This window comes from Calliphora vicina, chromosome 1 (genome assembly GCF_958450345.1).
Source record: "Calliphora vicina chromosome 1, idCalVici1.1, whole genome shotgun sequence".
Lineage (NCBI taxonomy): Eukaryota > Metazoa > Arthropoda > Insecta > Diptera > Calliphoridae > Calliphora > Calliphora vicina.
In genome coordinates, this window is record NC_088780.1 from 96,310,905 (window position 1) to 96,330,794 (window position 19,890).

A 19,890-nucleotide genomic window follows, 5' to 3' on the forward strand; every position below is an offset into this window, starting at 1 on the left:
CACTTAAAATCGGTACGGATTAAAGCGATCATAACTTTTAAATCAAACAACGTAAGTTTACATTTTATACGTGAAATGTAATTTATTAAGCTTTAAAAAAAATATAACTGTAGGTAATGTAATTTTCTGGCTTTTCTTCTTATGCCTCCTATTAATAGCTACACTTTTCTTCCCACTTCCACCGTTATTCCAGCATATTTATTCCACTTTGTTCTCATCAAAATCTGGATATTTATCACATGTGTGATGTCTTATAAATGACAGCAATCGCTTTTACAAACTCTCTTTTTATATATAATTCTGAAAATTCTTTAAAAACATGTCTGAAAAGCTTGACTCTTCAAACCGCAGCTGCGGATTGCCTGCAAAATTAATATTTGTGTTAAATTTTACGTATTCATATTTAAAGGCCACACAACCTCGAGCTTCCGAGATGTAAAATTTGTGATCTAATATCTGCCGAAAATCAGATTTTGGCTATCTTATAACCCGACAAAGTCGGATTTTCTAGATATTTGTGCGCAATTTTTGTGTCCATTGTGTCTTCACTTTTTAAAACTAAACATAATGACTTGCAATTCATTGTAGAATAACGATAGATTTGTTGTTAAATACGTATGTAAATCTTTTTCCATTTTGATAACAGTGGGGCGTTGTTATGATTACTACAGTGCGTACCGATTTTAAGTGGGCACACGATCTGTTCGAAATATTTTTTATTAATTATTTTTCATTAGTTTTTCAATAAAATCGTATCATAATTATTATTTTTTACACCTAAACCTGCAACAATGCCCTGAGGCACTCTTCACCTTTTTGCACCTGGTTCCTAAATTTAATTTGCAAATTAGTTTCTGATAACTGTTCTGAGTTTATTGGGTCATAATTATTACCCCAAAAAAATTATTCGACAATTTTTTTTTTAGCTTTTTAAAGTTTGCGGGTTACCCCCATTAACACGAACTCTGGTTATGTTTTAACTAATAGTTATACTGACAATTTTCAACCAAAAATAATTTTAAACGACAGTATAACTATTAGTTGGCACCTAACCAGACTTCGTCATAATGGTTAATTGGAGGGTTAATTCAATTTGTATTATATTTGAATTATCAAAAATTTATCAATCATTGAATGAATGAAGCTAAAGAATAAGATGTTGGGAATGAATGGATGAAATTTTTTAATTCCGGATTGAGATTTTAGTGAATTAAGCTCAAATTTAATTAATTAGAAGCACTGACTTTTTACAATTTTTTAAAAAAAAAAAACGAAATTGGGAAGAAAACCCGGTTTATCGGTTAACCGGTTTATAAACACTATTCAGATCCTATGTATAAGAATTACAATAGCATTCCACAGAATTAGTCTGTCATTACTGTGTCTGAAGTGGTTTTGATTACACTCTTTCTATAACTATTCATTTTAGAACAAAAATTTTCCTGGGATAAGTATTTTTTATAAAAATTTATTTTTAAATGCACGTAACATTTGCTAATATTTCGTGAATTATAAAAGATTATCTATAGGTCTTTGTGGACCGCATCGTAAATTAGCATCGTTTTCAAGTTTGCATATTCACAAAGTGCATCAGGTTACGGCCTCGTATCTCCGTTAGTCTATAAGTTCCGAATCCAAAATTAAACTAATCTTTCTTAGTTCAAGAAAAGTTTTATAAAATTCCGACTTTCCGTTTTGTAATTACAGATTAACATTTTCCAAATTTTCATGGAAACAAGTTTTAGAACTAACCACCCAACCGAACAACCAAAAATGTATTCTAGTTTCGCAAAAACGAACAAATCTCGAATAAATTATTAAAAATATGAATTTTCACAATACCGAATAAATTCTCTATAATTATTCGAATGATAAATCCGAGAAATTGTATAAAATTTTTAAAATAAAGAATCTATGTAGTAGTAAATTAATCACGATCGAGATTGCTCTACCATAAGAGATGGTGATACAATTTTCGAATGCTCTGGTCAAGTGGTTTATGAATATAGTAAGTGTCAAATTAGAGAACAATTTTACGAACCAGCGAACTGGAAAGCTTTTGAGTATTGTTTATATCGCTAAATATTTGTACTTTTTTTTATCATTATTGAAATATCAAATTTAATAATGAAAAATTAAATGTTGTTTAAATATTGAAATATTCTATTACTCTACAAAGGTTATTTAAATTTTACATTGTTTAAATGTTTCAAATAATTTTAAAATAAAATTGTATAATCAATTCAGTTTCATTATACCCACAACAAAAAAGATGGGTGCTATATTGATTTTGTCATTCCATTTGTAACACATCGAAATATTGGTTGTAAACCGACAAAATTTATATGTATTATGTCCTTATACAATCCTAAGACAATCTAGCTGTGTCCGTCCGACTTTCTGTCTGGCTGTTGAGAACACGATAGGGCGCAAACGAAAAGAGCTAGCTGGCCACAAATAAAGCATGATAGCGACCCTTTGGGAAGGACCTATGCGATTAAATTTTCCTTAAATATTCGCCGTTGATTAGAAATGTTTAGTATTGTAATGTTCAAAATCTACCTATTAAACGTAAATTTGCTTATAGCCAACTTATGTGTCCAAAAATTAACAAAATAGGTAGAAAATTGCCCAAATCGGTTGAATGTTTTTATTATATGTGGGTATAAAGATTCGACACAATCCAGTATAAGACTCTTACTTGAAATGAAAACTGATAATTTTTACCTATTAGTGATTTTTTTTTTAAATTTTTATTAAAACGATTTCAACGTTTCAGTTTTTTTAAAGTTCTTGATTAAACATTTGTTGGAGAACGGGATTTTATGTAGGAAAGGCACTTGAAATACCTATCATATGATATACATATTATCTATATACATAACATAACAATATATCTCCGATAACACAAAAAAATTTCCAAAAATCTGGGTAATCGTATTTTTTTAATCATATCTTATGGAAACATTTTTAACATATCTTCTATTTTGAAGGTACATTTGGTTCTGCCAGGTATCAGGCCTTCCGAAAGTGGATTTTAATTTACAACGATCAAGGATCCAGAATTTATATTATAGGATCGCAAATTAATATTGTAGACTTTCAAACGGAATATAAAAATTATATGTATGTATATCTGATCATTTAGGTTAGGTTGAATTGGCTAAATTGCCTCTTGATAGTCTTGTTTTGTCGATAAGTGTTTGTTGCCCAATAATTTTACGTCTCAGGCTCCCAAATGCAGGATAGTTCCTGAGCACATGTTCATCGGACTCCTTGTCATTAAGGCTTCTGCAGAAGTCGATGTAAGGGATTCTCATCTTTGAGGGGCAACCCACTGGCCTCCATTCTATTGGGTAGACTCTCTGGTCTCGGATTTTTTTTAAAAAAAAATCGCCAATAATTAAACCTTGTAAAATTTTCTTTAATTCCCGAGATACAAAATTATTTCCAAAACAAAACGTTTCTAAACCACTGTGCGCTATGAATAGACGGTCCTAAACCTCCATGCACCCATTCCAAATATTAAATTGACGAAAATTAATCGAATAACTGTTAATCGGTTGAATACCCTAATATAATGTCTAAATCTTTAACAAATAAGTAATATTTTCTTGAACATTATTTTGCTTAACATTTTATGTCTAGAACCTGTCCATTTACATACTAAATACATAATAGGGATGCCAAACGGCACTATATTTTTCAATCTCGGGATTTCCGGATCTTTGTTTTACATTACAGCATCAAATTTATCAATGAAAATAATTTATTTCATTATTATATTTAAACAAAAATATAACAAAGTAAAAACTAATTTCATAATAAAATATGAAAGTATTATTTTGGTTTATGACAAAAATGAATAAAATTCGTCACTGTAACCAAAGAAATTTTATTTTTAACTTTATTAAAATAATTTTCAAATTAATTTCATTGAATATTTGAAATTTTTGCATAAAAAATATATGAAAAAGAAAAAAAAATGAGATTTACATATAAAAACCAAACTTTTAACACATTCATTTAGAAATTCCTCAATTTTATAAAAACAAGCTGTAAAATTTATATTCATATTGCAACGTTTCATTCACAGTCAACGTGAAATTATTAAATTGAAGTGCGATTAGTACTATAATTATGCCCAATTAGCTTTCTAGTATTTGATGAAATCTCGAAAATTTCCGGGATTTATACAAAAAATTCGGTATTAACAAATATTAGATTTTTTTTTTGAAAATTCCGGTATTTCTTAATCTCTAAAAATTTCGGAATCGGGATTGGCATCCCTAGTACATACATTCTCATTGTAATTTCTTACGTTTTCATAATGTTCTTTAACGAATACATTTAGAAGTAGAAATATTCCGCAATTTTTATAAATAAATACTTACTTTAGAAACAAAACAAAAACACAAATATGTATTACAAATCATGATTTCTAATCAAAGTCAACTTTGTTTAAATAATTTATTACTAAAATGTCGTTAAATATCAATTTCTTTTCAAAACCTATTTTATTCAAAACTACTACTACGACTACTAAGAATTGTTTATTTGAAACTTTGTTAATGTTATAGTACTTGCCGTACTATTATTATCATTAGCTAGCTGCATTGTCGTTATAGCTGGCGCTGCTACACCTGTGGCTTTTCTCAACTCTTGCATCAGACAATCGACGTTGTAGCACAAGCTCAGCTTACAATTTAAGCCCTCGAAAATGTGCACAACACTCGGTTTTAAATTGAAGAAGATTATTTTCTGATTACGAAGTTTAAAATCTTGAATCATTGAACAAATTACTTTGGCAGCGGTGTAGTCAGCGCCATAAACATAAGTACAATCGACGACGACGGGTAAAGATGTTTTGGCACCCGATTTCAAAATTAAATTGCGCACAAATTCGACTGAGGGAAAGATCAAGCAACGATCAGGTGTTAATTTAAGGAACCTAATGCCTTCCGTAGTCTATGGGAGAAAATATAATGAGAAAAAGTTTGAATAATAATTTAAAAGAAAAAACTTACCTCAATTGTTTCCAATGAAACCTTAGGTCTAGCTGAATGATAAAGTATAAACAGCAAATTGACGCCAATGGCTATTAATATACCGATTTCCAAAGGCAAGACTAAACAAGCTATAAAGGCAACTACGCCAGGTATTAAATCGGATCCTAGAGATTGATATTAAAAGGTTAGTAAATTAAATAAAATTTAATTTATTTTGCTTTACTTACTTTTACTGCGCCACATTGGTTTTATGACATGATATTGCAGTTGGAATATAACGGCTGAAATAATAATGGCGCCCAAAACCGTTAGAGGAATAAAATAGAAATACTTTGTTAAGTACATTAAAGCCAGCATCACCACTAAACCAATGTACAAATTGGCCAAAGGAGTTCTTACACCACTGGCATTATTAACAGCCGAACGTGCCAAGCCACTATTACCACGATATCCTTGGAAAAATGAATTGGCCACATTAGCCACACCAATAGCGAAGAGTTCTTGAGTAGCATCAATGGGTTTTCCCTTAGCTTGAAACAATAAAATAGTTCATTAATATTTATTTAATTGCAGTGAATAAATTCATTCCCAACCCAGGTTCGCATTAATTAATTCAATTTGAGCTTAATTCACTAAAAATGTCAGCCATTCGTTCTATAAATTCATTCCAAATTTCACTCAAAAGGTTTTATTTAAATAGAATTCATTCGTCGTTGAATCTTTTACAAAAATAATTGAAAAAAAGTTGACTTAAGCCTCTTTGTAATAGATTTGAATTTAAAAAAAATGTATTTGAATTATTTAAAAGGAATTAATTCCATACCTAATGAACTCTCAAAAGAATGATATCAAGACATTTGAAGTTCAAACGAATAAGTCTATGAACTAATTTATAATGAATTCATTAATGGAATGGTTAAGAGATAAAATTTATTTTGATTTCGAAAATATAATTCTTTCGAAATTTATATTCCAAACTTACCAAATGCCTTACAAACTGAAATATTTTCCAACAATGCTATCATGGGCACAATTATCAAACCATAACCCAAATTATTTATCATATCCAGGAAACTTTCTCCTTGTATTGGTTCTATGCCCAAGGTGGAATTGCCTGGTCGACCTTCAATTGAAAATGGTGGCAGAGCTGGGGTGGGTAAACCTTCCGGTACATTACCAGTCAAACGGAAATAATGCTTTCCTTGTGACTCCAAATACATGCTGGCAACAGCACACACTATCACTAGCGTAGCATTGCGCATAACACCCAAAAACCAAAAGCATTTATTAATCACCTTATGATGCCATTTTTGTTCATCGGCTTCTTTGGGTCCTATTTTAACACGTCCAATCGCCCTTAAAATGATTAGAATTATAACACAACAACAGCCCAAGATGGCATCGTTCACGCGTACATTTTCTATATCATTTATCATACTAATCCATCGTTGCAGAAATGAGCCACCTTCACTTTTCACACCCAATATGTTTTTCACTTGCGACGTAGAAACAATTAATGCAACAGCACTAGTAAAACCAGCACTTACAGGTCCCGATACAAAGTCCACCAAAAATCCTAATCGAAATACTGCCATTAATATTTCAATAATACCGGTGAGAAATGCCAACAAGACAGCTCTTTGCCAAACACCACGAGCGACTTGATACGTTAATAGGGACGCAATGGCAGTAGAACCCACTGTGCTATCTTTACAAGTACCGAGTAGGACGTAGACAAAACAACCCATAAAAGCGCCATATAGACCAAACTGAAAAGAAAATTAAGCAAAGTATTTGAAACAACATTTTTCAATATGAACAACAATACAAAAAATTCATTTTTTTCGAGAACTGCGGACCACCAATAAATATTACTATTACTCAGATCAAAATAATTACTCATTTATATACTGATCAATTCACCTAAATCGGTAACGTTTAAATATTTAACATCGATAGATTGGTCGTAGACCCACAAAAGTATATCTATTCTGACTCCTTATATAATTCTATAACTATCTATGTACGTCCGTCTGTCTGTTGTAGTCATGATACACAGCATGATAGAAAAATATAAGGTAGTCGTAGTTTCACTTGACGTTTGTTTTACAAAAAATATTTTTTTGACTTAAGTCATGACTTTTTTCTGATATCCAGCGTTGATGATGAAAAAAGGCAAACATGGTTGAAAAAAAGGCATCGTATAAATGCAAGGGGATTTTCGTAGGGGTTTTAAAAGAGAAACATAAAAAAAATACTTGACTTTAAATCAACATGTAAATGTCGCCTATGTATTTTCATTTGAAACAAAAAAATATACAATTAATGAATAATTAAAACACAATTGGGGTATTCACATGGTCTGCTATTAGTCATATTGTCATAATGTCATAATATATTATAATAGTTGTTGTTGTGTTTTAAACAAAAAAAGTATTATTTTATGACAAAACAATAAACATAGTTCAAATTGTGTTATTAGTTTAGAACTTTTTTGTTTGAAACACAACAAAAATTTGTTTAAACTATCATAATATATTAGGACATATATGACAATATGACCAAATAGTAGACCGTTTGAATACCCCAAATGTCTTTTTAAATAACAAAAATTATTACGATACCTTAGACCATTGGTAGGCAAAAAGAGGCATTTAATTTGTGTGCTCTTTTGGGTAAAAAATAAAATATTCACAACAACATCAAGAAACTGAATGAATTGTGTGTATTATTACGCTCTTTTGTTCACATTCGGGTTGACGAAAATCATCGTAACCTGAACAATATGAACGTCTACCATGGCCTTAGACTGACATTTTTGTATGAGCTTTCAATTCCATAAAATGAATACGTATGAATAATCGGTTAATGGAGCAAATAATTAATTATTCGATTAGCCGAATAATTTCTATTTTAATTGAAAAGAAAACAACATAAAAAACAAACATAACAATTCAATAAAACAATAAATAATTATATACACATGTGAGTTTTTTTAGGATTTTAGGGAGATCTTCTGAAATAATCGTTTATAAATAGAATATAATTTAAATGCATTCCTTTTAAACGATTTTTTTTTGTTTTAATAAAACTTGACATGAAAAAACTCTCTCACTAATTCTAGATATTAGAGAATTCATAAGTAAGGCATGATAAAAAATATCCAATTTCTCAATTCTCTTTTTAGTTTTTTCTAAGCATATAAAATACTTTTTTGATTTTTTTAGATTTTAAATACTTCAATAGTTTTGTTAAGTTTTGATAAAAGACTCGTTGTCCTCCGACTCATTACTACAAAGTTCATCATAGAACATTCTAGAAAAAAGGTCATTTCCAAATTCCTTAGTTCCAGTTTTCGAACTATACTTCAAAAAACTATTGCTAGAAGGGAATGTTCACGAGCTAAGAAATAACATTTGTGTGTTTAAAACTATATTTCTATATAAAGTGGAAAAAAAGAAATTTCGGTTAATCGACACAAATGAATCGGGTTATTTGTTATTTGAAAATCGTCAATTTTAAATTATTCGAACAGTTAACTGACCAAAATTAATCGGTTAACCGATTAAGGTTTAATTGATTGAAAACCCTAAATGTATACATGAGGGTAGATGAAAAATATTAACTGTTTTTCTTAAAATTGTGACGTGTGTTTGGGAAACAAAAAATACTTAATGAACTATATATAGACATTCTCAAAAATATCTGTTTCATTCAATGAACAAAAAAATATTTTTTTCTGAACTTGTGTTATTAGTTTATTCATTTAATTTTAACATCCTAGAGAAATCGTTCTGCATCTCACAGTAGTTTAAAAACGTTTTTTTTTGGAAATAATTCGGTATCTCGGGAACTATTGCAGATATTTTTACGAAATTTCATATGGTTGGAGCTGAGGTGTTTTCGTGTTGACTTATAAATATAATTAAAATATAAATAGTCCCTGAGAAGATCTACAAAAAATACGCTTAGATGTGTAGTTTATCTCTATAAGTTGAAGGGAGATATAGGTTTAATTTTTTTTTTAATTTTGCTTGATCTTTTAATGGTTTTTAACGAACTTTTCTAAAAAATACTAATTTTTTGGAACACATTTTCCTCGTATTGGTAATTTCAGTATGTGAGAATAAAAAATGTGAAACATAATATAATCCTTTTTTGGCTGGCCTGGACGATATTTGTCTTCTATGTCAAAATCACCACTTCTGAACCGCACAAACCATCTCTCGCACGTTGAAACTGATGGACCACATTAACCATAAGCTTCAGGCACAAAATTCGACATTTTCAAAGAAAAAAAAACTTTTTGTTTAGACTATAATGTTCAATAGCTAATTGAGAATAAATGACAGATATATACTTTTTAAATTCACATATAAGTTATTAAAGACAAAAACTGCGTTCAAAAGATACGTCATCCCAAATTTTTAAGCTATACACCCAATACATATAATATTTATAGCAAATAAGAAGTAAAATGGCATTAATAGAATTCAAAAATATTTAAAACGAAGGATTTTAGAACGTGTTTTGTAATTTTTTTGCTAAATATATTTTATTTCACGAAAAGTTTTTTTTTACATTTTTAATTTCAATACATTTCGTTAGTTCAGTAGAAGAATTAAAAATTTAACCAAAATTTAATATTTTTTTATCATTTAATTAAAAAAATAGTTTTTAAATGCATTTCTCAGATATCATAGCATCATTATAATTTGTTTTAACTAATAAAATATAATAATTGCACTATTTATTCTATTTGCGCATTCTCCATTATCTTATCGAATGATCACAAGATCTTATCATAATTTTTGTTATTTATTTGATTTTGAATTTTAATTTGCGCAGATCTAAACACATCTCATCACTTAAAATAACACAGATAGATAATTTCTGAGAATATCTACATATAGATACATATTTATTATTTATAGACGATTATAAATATATCAATGAGACCACGAAAACCAACCTGCGTGGGAAGACCGGCAACACTTGAATAAGCTAAACCCTGAGGTATTACGGTAAGACCGACCGTAATACCAGCTATCAGATCACCGATAGCATCTGCGGCACTGTATTTCGGCAGCCATGTTAAAATTGGCAAACGTTTGTAAAGAATTTTCTTGCGAAAAACACTTTTCACACATGACTGCAAATAACTTTCATGATCATGCGATTTCGCATCTAATTGTTCACGACTGCGAGATTTCAATGTTTGATGATCGGTTATTAATATAAATTCGGTGGAACCGTTAAAGTGCGTATCGACATTTGTATGTAATTCGTTTGTTTTTTGAAAATCTGTATGATTTTCCAAAGTAGACATAATTTTTATTTTTATGTGTTAGTATATTTGTAATTATTTATTTTATTATTATTATTTTTTTAATTCATTTGTATTTTTGATTTTTTTTTCGTGTCGCGCTTAACGTCTTAACTTTAATAAGTTTAGTTATAGTCTATTTGAAGTGTGTAAGATGTTTAAGGTTTTTGTTAACATTTGTTCGAATTTTCTGAAATGATAACTTAATTTTGTATGGATCAGTTGACTTTTAAATAAGATCAACTGTCAGCTACTGTTTTTACCCCCTTTTTTGTGCGTATTTACTTTAGATAACATAATAACAAAATAAGTACACACAATATAAATACATACATATGTATAGAATATAGACAAACAGATGCGTCTTATTGGATGGGATTATACTATTATTAATTGTGGTTGAATGCATATCGAGGCGCGATTTTCAGATAAATGAGTTTTTTATGCCTTCGTGAGAAGGGTATATATAAGTTTGTCATTTAGTTTGTAATTTCCACAATATAATTTTCCGACCCTATAAAGTATATGGGGCATTTCATGTCAAGTGAACCAACTTTTGAAATCGATGTCTTCCGATCGGGATGAAGGCACCAAGGTTAGCTCTATTGGATAGTAACTCAGACACAATTTTTCAACAACATCGGTCGAGAACTCTCTGAGTTATAGGGGGTAAAATTTTGACAATTTGGTCAAACAGGGGTTTTTTCTTATCCATGTAACTTATTACCTATTGTTCTTAGCAAAATGTGTCCCAAATAGTATAGATAGCTATTTCTTCGATCTTTCGAAAAAAAATATTTAAAAAAAAAATAAAAAATTTTTAATATTTTTTTTTCCGAAATCAAAAACTTTTTTGACTTTTTTTTTTTTTTTTTTCTTAAAATAAAGTTTAGATATTTTCCTTGAACACCTACTTGGTCGCTTAGTGGGATGCGAGTGGGATATCTATCAAAATAAATATTTTGTAACTCAAAACATAAAATTTTTGACTTTTTTTGCAAAATCAAAAACTTTGTTGACTTTTTTTTTCAAAATGGACCCTTTTTTTTTTAAATATTTTTTTTCGAAAGATCGAAGAAATAGCTATCTATACTATTTGGGACACATTTTGCTAAGAACAATAGGTAATAAGTTACATGGATAAGAAAAAACCCCTGTTTGACCAAATTGTCAAAATTTTACCCCCTATAACTCAGAGAGTTCTCGACCGATGTTGTTGAAAAATTGTGTCTGAGTTACTATCCAATAGAGCTAACCTTGGTGCAAATTTCATCCCGATCGGAAGACATCGATTTCAAAAGTTGGTTCACTTGACATGAAATGCCCCATATATATTCTGGATCCTTATAGATAGTGGAGTCAATTAAGCCATGTCTGTCCGTCTGTCTGTGTGTTGAAATCATCTTTACGAAGCCGCCAAATAACATACATACATACACGATTCATACATCAATATCTCCGGAATTCTTCCGGCTCGGTTGCTATTTAAAATCGAGAAAATCGGTCCAAAAATGGCTGAAAAAACCAGGACAACCTCGCTTTTTTACCTAATTTTGACCTATATCTGGATTACTAAGTCATTAATTTAGACAATATGGATATCTAATGATAGATATTTCAAATTCCTTCAACAGCCATCTGTCAGTTGACTCCTGACAAAATTTAAACAAGCTGCATCATTAGTTTATGTTCGTCGACAGCCATTGATAGCAGACTATGTATCGCGTAACTTGAGAAGAAAATTGAATTTCGTGTGCTCATTAAGCATTATCTTTTGCACCATCAATTTCAATGCTAAAAAAGTGGTTTACTGAATTTCATTGTAACCGTACAAGCACGGAAGATTCCGAAAGTTCTGGACGCCAAGTTAAGATGTCTAGTGCTGGCCGATCGGTTGAAAGTGCAAGAGATTATGGAAGCCATGGCTCAGTGGTTTCAATTTTGAAGGATATGGTGCCGCGTTTGCTCACAATTTAATAAAACTATAGTTAAATATGAAATTTTGTCTTTCTATCATGATTGTAACCCGACTTGCGATTTAGTTTTGTGGTGCATTTACAAGGGGAAAAAATGCAATTTTTTCAGTTTTTGTAAAAATTTTGCCATTAATTAATTACTTTTGCAATTTAATTTAAAAGAATCGATAAGTGTACGTAATTGTCGTTCTAATAAGACATAAAACACAAAAATTGATTAAAAAATGTTAAAGTTATTAAAAAATCGCGAGGCCATTAACGTGTCTCAGGCCACTAGAACAAGAAACGTACGAACAAAATTAACATATTTTGAGAAATATTTGAATAAGAGCTTATTTTTACTTAAAATATATCCATATTTATTTGTATATAAGTTTTCGTCTTCGTAGGATACCCTTAACCTATTCGCAGGTATGACCAAAAAAAATTATTTTTTTTAACGGCAGTTTCAAAACTCCAATTTAAAATTTTTAAAAATTTTGTTAAACAAATTTCAGAATTTGTTGATCATCACTTGGGGATTTATTGTCAACATAATAGGGAATAAAAATGTGAAAAAATTATGTCAATACCTCCTATAGTTTTTCCGTACCTGCGAATTAAATTTAGCGATTTTCGAGAAAAACTAATAATTTATTAAAATATTTTTAATGTAAATAAAATTAAAACACACTTATAAAAAGCAACTCACGTTGAAATGCGTTGCGAATAATTTAACAACATTGCGTTGTCGATTCGTACCCGTTTGTTTACAATTTGTAAACGTACGGTGTCGAAAAAAAAGTGACACCGTATGGTGTCAAAATGACACCAACCGTTATCGATTTTGCAACGTCGTTTTTCCCTCAGTGTACATGATAATAGACCAAACTGGAGATATTACTGAAACGAGTATTTTATCAGAACTTATCGAAATTATTAAAAGATTAAAAATCTAAAAAATCCATGTTTAGAAAAAACTAAAAAAATATCTGAGATATTGGATATTATTTACTTCGCTTTACTTTAGATTTCTCCAACATCTACAATCAGAGAGAGAGTTTTTTCCAAGTCAAGTTTAATTAAAACTAAAGAAAAGAATTTATTTTTTGGTTGAATTGTTATGTTTTGTGTTTTGTTTATGTTTTTAATATCGGAAAAAGAACCTTTCGTTCAAAATATAGAGAAAAGTACGTTTTGTTAAAAACTAAATTAAAAAGTATGTTTTTTATGCGTTTTCTTAACGATAATATTTTAAATGAATGTTTTTAATGCTGATTTTCGTTTTATACTACGTTTTGTTTCTAGAAGATTTCAACCCAATTATTATAAAAATACCAAAAAAACAATTTTTGAAAAGATGCGAAAAAGTACCTTTTGTTCTGCGGCTCCTCAATTAAAGTACATATGTACTTAAATAAGTACACAAAATTCCTGGTTTTATTTTCAGTTTAACATTTAAATAGGAATTATTCGGTTAATCTAATAATTTAAAATTAACCGATTAAATCTAAACCCCGATTAATTATTTGCTCGATTAACCGATTAAACTAGAAACCCGATTAATTGAATACCCTAGTAGTTATACACAATTTTATTACCACAGTATAACAATGAGAAAACTACTTAGCAGTTTTAAACAAAACCCGATTTTAAATTACAGCTAGTAAATCTAAAGACCCATCAACCCCTTTTATGCTCCACGTTTATGCGTAATTTCAAGTTAATAGAGCTGGCGCTAGAAAAAAATGATCAACCAATACTTGACGCCTTTTTAGTTCCATACTTTTATTTATTTAATTAATTTTCAATGTGTCTTATTTTCGTCTTGTTCACAGTACAGCATGAATTCCGATTTGCTTTAAATTTCTTAACATTTGTTATAATTCTAATAAGAATCTAAATACGTACGTACGTATGTATATTCCATTATTGGTATTCATTTCATTAAATACATCAAGTTTTCAAAAGTCTAAGGTAAATTATAAAAAAAAATGTAATTCATACAAATTATATTATACGAAAATGAACTTATTATTATATTATGAATATCATTAATAACTAAAAAAACAAATTGTTATTTATTTATATTTCAGTATTATTTATATTTATATAGAGATTATGTATAACAATTGTGTGTGTGTGACATCTTGTTGACAGAAAATATTTACTTAATTTATCTTTTTGTCACCCATGCTGTTGACTATTTAATACATATCTTCGAACACTTTAAGTCAAGATGCGAATTTTAATAAAAAGATGCTAAATTATTTGAAAATCGAACTTTTCCATTTTATTGAGGAATATTTTTGTACCATATATGCGTACATATGTATTTTTAATCTTATCAATCAATATGTACAGGATTTATTAATACATATACACATGTACATATGAATTATTATCAAAATGATTGTCATATTTTTAGAAAAAAAAAAACTTGAATGAATTATGGTGAAATTGACATTTATTTGTCATTATCTAAAATAAAAATTACAATGTGATAATGAGGTAGTTTTCAAAAATATGAAATATTTACATACACATTTTATTATAAACTCACTTGGCTATGACGCAAAAAAAAGAATGCACAATAAAATTACTAGTAATTAGTTCAGTGCATATTATTACTTAAGTTAGAACATTATGAATTTCTAGATGTCAAAATGTGGCCTTGGATGCGTCTCTTCGTCCATTGTATTATACACAACATGTTTCCCAAATTTGCATATCGTCATCTAAAATTCATAATAACATAATATCACTTTTCATAAGTTTATAGGAGAAGCAAAAAACGGTATAAAATGAAAACTACTTGAGATATTAGAATAAAATTTTCCAATCTGAATTACATTGAAACTAGAATTATAATTTATACAAAAAAAATAGTTTTTTCAAAGTACTCTTTATGCTATGTGGCTTACGTTTTTTTTTTGAATTGTCGTTTTCCGAAACATACATAAATATAAGGGCCTAATTCAGAAACACGAAAGGAAAACGATTTTAAAATTTTTGTATGAAAATCACTCAGTTCTCAAATAATTTTGGAGTGTTTTTCATACAATTTTAAAATTGTTTTCCTTTCGTGTTACTGCATTAGACCCTAAATTTTTATGAAAAAATAAAAATATTTTTTTTTATCTATATAAATAAAAATCAAATGTCGTTCGTTGGTAATTCATCAGTAGAGACCGGCCGGACCGATTTAGACAAATTTTTTTTTAAACATTGATCATAACCCAACTTAGGTTTTTACGGAATGAAAAATTGACTACGCCCACTTTTTTCGATTTATCTAAAATCGGAAAACGGCTACATCGATTTGGCAAATTTTTTGTTTAATTTAAGTTTTTACTGAAAGAAAAATTGACCACGCCAATTTTTTTTTTCGATTATCTATATATTTCAGACCAAAATTCGATACCTATATAAAAACTCACAATAGCATAAATCGATAATAACTCAGCCAATAAGCGTTTAATCAAGAAAAGGAGAGTTTTTATATAAAAACTCATAATATCTAAATTCTCTAATAACTTGGCCAATAAGCGTCTAATAAAGAAAAGGTAGATTTTTTATATAAAAACTCATAATATCTAAATTCGCTAATATCTTGGCCAAGGAGCTCGATCTGTGATCACTCATATTTCTGACCAAAAATCGATTTTTTTATATAAAAACTCAAAATATATAAATTCGCTAATAACTTGGCCAATAAGCGTTTAATCAAGAAAAAGAGCTCGTTCTGTAATCACTCATATTTCTGACCAAAATTCGATTTTTTTATATAAAAACTCACAATATCTAAATTCGCTATAACTTGGCGTTGAATCAAGAAAAGGAGCTCGATCTGTGATCACTCATATTTCTTAACAAAAATGGATTTTTTAAATAAAAACTCAAAATATCTAAATTCGCTAATAACTTGGCCAATAAGCGATTAATCAAGAATAGGAGCTAGATCTGTGATCACTCATATTTCTGACCAAAAATCGATTTTTTATATAAAAACTCATAATATCTAAATTCGCTAATAACTTGGCCAATAAGCGCTGAATCAAGAAAAGGAGCTTGATCTGTGATCACTCATATTTCTGACCAAAAATCGATTTTTTATATAAAAACTCAAAATATCTAAATTCGCTAATAACTTGGCTAATAAGTGATTAATCAATAAAAGGAGCTCGATCTGTGATCACTCATATTTCTAACCAAAAATCGATTTTTTATACAAAAACTCAAAATATCTAAATTCTCTAATAACTTGGCTAATATGCGTTTAATCAAGAAAAGGAGCTCGATCTGTGATCATTCATTTTTCAGACCAAAATTCGATTTTTTATATAAAAACTGAAAATATGTACATTGATTTACATGTATTCTGTTGTTGCAAGACTTAGGTTTTTGACAACAAACTTAGGTTATTTGTCTCTCAGTAGCGCTTCTATGTATATTTTTTTCTATGTCCTATATGATTAAAAATTATCATTCAATAATACGTTTTTTTTCTTCTTTTTAACTATTTTTACGCTTTTCAAACCTCTTCTCACAAATTCACAAATCGAACACATGGACAGGACAACGTCTGTCATGTCAGCTAGTTAAGAATATAAATAATTCTTTACAAATATTGGGCGTGGCAAGAGGCGGTTAAAAGTTTATTTTTAGATAGTGCTCAGTTATATCGTGATCATCTCTTTAAGTTTTTGAGTTTTACCATAATATAGAAAAACTGTTATTGAAAATACCTCCCACTTTCTAGTTGTCAACGTTTCTATAATTTGTGCTATACCTCTGTAGGTGTAAGAGATAGCGATTTGAAATTGTGCATGCATGGATAATGAAATGGTCTATCATATTACACTAAACTTAAACGTGACAAATTAACTTTAATAAAAATATAAGGAACCGTTTATAAAAACACCAAATATTTCATAGTGGGCGTGGCAAGGCTTTGTTCAAAATATATTTGTGGACTAGCCCAAATTGTACTCTATCATATGGCGAAACATTTTCTTCATTATCTTATTTGGTTTCTGAGTTATCAGATAAAATATTAAATAATTATTGAACATTTACCAGCTACATAATTCTGATCACCTATTACATGGACATTTTTTTTAGCAAAATAAAAAAAAAAAATATTGAAAACTTAAGTTGGCAAGCATTATTATTTCAGTAATAACTCGGTAAGTAATAAGTATATGAAAATTAAATTTAGCACACAGCTAGAAAATGAAATGGTCAATCGTATTTAAAAATTGAAAACCTGTCACGCCCTCTTGGATTGTAAATAGCAAGCAGTCATTTGAAAAAAGGCAAGTATTACACAGTAGGCATTGAAAGGGTAGGTAAGATATTCCACATTCTGGTCTATTATAAGGCGAAAAAACGAGATCAGTATCTCCATTCGTTTTTGAGTTATAAGAAAAATCATAATAAAATGTCTACCATTTAAGGTATATCTCTGTATGTATAATAAATATCTATTTGAAATTGTACATGCAAATAGAGAATGAAAGAAATGAAATGAAGAATGAAAAATATGGAAATCATTCGAAAACTGGAAAATATTTCACAGATACCGTGCCGGAGTACTGTTAAACTCTATTCTACAAGGTTTTAACACATTTTATTATCTCCTGTAGTTTCGTAGCTAGACAAAAATATATCGAATGAAGAATATAAATAAAAACAAGTGTCTTATTATTTTATTTTTTTTTTTAATTTTTTGTATTTTTTATTTGTTTACATTTTACATAATTTATAAGCAATTTTATTATATTTTTAATATATATAAAGTGTAATATTTTATATATTTTTGTGTTGTTTAAATTATACAATTTTATTTTGTTTTATTAAAAATAAGTTTATGATAATTTTTAATAATTTTCTTTTTTTAAATAAAAAAAAATCTAAAGTCAAAAAAAATTATAAAAGCAAGAAGTATTTTTAAAAAATACCAAAAAAAAATATAAAGAAAATTAAATGAACTAAATAATGTATAATCATCTGGTAAAAGTTTCAAAATACAAAATAAAATTAATCAACTTAAATTAAAAAAAAAGAGAAAAACATATTACAAATAATGCATAAAATTAAAGAGTTTTAAATTTAATATTGTGTTTGTTTGTTTTGTTTTTAATATTTTAAACTACGTGAATTTCCATTTATAAAAATTGTATTAAATGTGTACGTGTGAGAGCATTTATATTTAATTTAATATAATCTGGTTTTGTTTTTAAGCCTGCTTGGGATTATAACGTCTTCAGTAAGCATACATTTTCAAGTGAAACATTTCATCAATTTCGAAGCTTTACAACAATTAAGGAAAAGGTATTTAAGAATTTATATTTACTTTTTAATATAATAAATGTCTTTTTATCTAAATTTTTAGGTATAATAAATTTAAAGAAAAAATTTTAATATTTTAATTTAATTTAATGTTTCTAATAAAATTTTTTACAACATACACATTTTTTGTTGAACAAGTTAAGAATATTTTTAGTTTGGAAATTAATATTGCAAATTTAGTTTTTACAGTACTTCTGCAGCATATAATAAATGATTAGAGAATGAAATGTTTTAACAATAAATTATTTAACGATTTGTTTAACGATGTGTTTAAAATTTCTCATTGCCATAGAAAGTGATTTGTAATTTTAGTAAAATGAATTAATAATAATAACAATTTATTTAGTAATTTTGCTGTTAAAAATTTAAAAAAAACTGTTAATAATTTAGGAATTATTAACCTTTTTTAAATATTTTGTTTTAATAACACCAATCATGAATAATTGTTATAGATTTTAGTATAGATTTCGAAAATTACAACAAACATTTCATTTTAGAAATAAAATATATAAAAAATACATAAAACAGTTTACATTGAAATAATTTTTAAATAAAATTTGTAATAATTTGTATTATATTTTGATGTTATACTTTTAGCATTTATTGCCAAAGACCGACTGTAAAATTTCTACCAAAGTGTCCCATGCGTCGCTGACGTCCAGCTAAATAAAAAAAAAGTAACAGAGAAAAATTAGGTTTTAGTTTATGTTTAGAATATGTTTTACTTTTAAGTGTGTTCTACAATACAAATAGGAAGAAAACAAAATAATTAAAGTAATAAAAAAATTTAAAAACAAATTTTTCTTTCATTGACATAATTTTAAATTAAATATGTAGTTATAGAAAAATATAAGCTATGAGTAAAAAATTCAAATAATTAATAGAAATAAGTATATTATCAAACTAATTCAAAATCTTAATAGCATCCTTAAAACTAGTGATGGCAAAACTGCTACGGAATAAATGCCTCAATTTGTTTGTTTGTACTCTATCATATGGCGAAATATTTCCTTCATTATCTATTTGGTATCTGAGTTATCACATAAAATATAAAATCATTATAGAAAATTCAACAACTACACAATTCTGATCACCTATTACATTTTTTTATAACGTTTATTTATTTATCGAATCTGCCTTACTTAGACCTGACAATAAGTAATAAACCTATTACATGATCTTTTTTTACAAAATAAAAACCTTAAGTTGACAATAAGTCTTATTATAATTTCAGTAATAACTCGGT

At 28.1% G+C, this 19,890-nt stretch overlaps 2 protein-coding genes across 2 annotated transcripts in view; both read right to left on the reverse strand.

Moving 5' to 3' along the window:
- Positions 1–4,423: 4,423 nt before the first annotated feature.
- Positions 4,424–10,532, reverse strand: LOC135963370 (sodium-independent sulfate anion transporter-like). Its single transcript, XM_065515194.1, has 5 exons — positions 9,982–10,532; positions 5,992–6,778; positions 5,237–5,539; positions 5,028–5,173; positions 4,424–4,968 (listed from the first exon to the last, which is right to left on the reverse strand). The coding sequence occupies exons 1-5, from the start codon at positions 10,336–10,338 to the stop codon at positions 4,543–4,545; spliced, it is 2,019 nt and encodes a 672-aa protein (XP_065371266.1). The 5' UTR covers positions 10,339–10,532; the 3' UTR covers positions 4,424–4,542.
- A 7,461-nt stretch (positions 10,533–17,993) lies between these two features.
- The window catches only part of tmod (tropomodulin), a 301,961-nt gene continuing 300,064 nt past the window's right edge, over positions 17,994–19,890 (reverse strand). Inside the window, exon 7 of the transcript XR_010576844.1 lies at positions 17,994–19,306. The gene's annotated coding sequence lies outside the window, so the exon portion shown is untranslated. The remainder of the gene's footprint in view (positions 19,307–19,890) is intronic.

What these genes read in the sequence shown, in the direction of transcription:
- LOC135963370 (XM_065515194.1), bottom strand. Translation starts at nt 10,338, where the DNA reads ATGTCTACTTTGGAAAATCATACAGATTTTCAAAAAACAAACGAATTA. An exon ending in TTGCCGGTCTTCCCACGCAG is followed by an intron (nt 6,779 to 9,981) that starts GTTGGTTTTCGT and finishes TTTTCTTTTCAG; the next exon opens with TTTGGTCTATATGGCGCTTT. An exon ending in TTTCATTGGAAACAATTGAG is followed by an intron (nt 4,969 to 5,027) that starts GTAAGTTTTTTC and finishes TTTCTCCCATAG; the next exon opens with ACTACGGAAGGCATTAGGTT.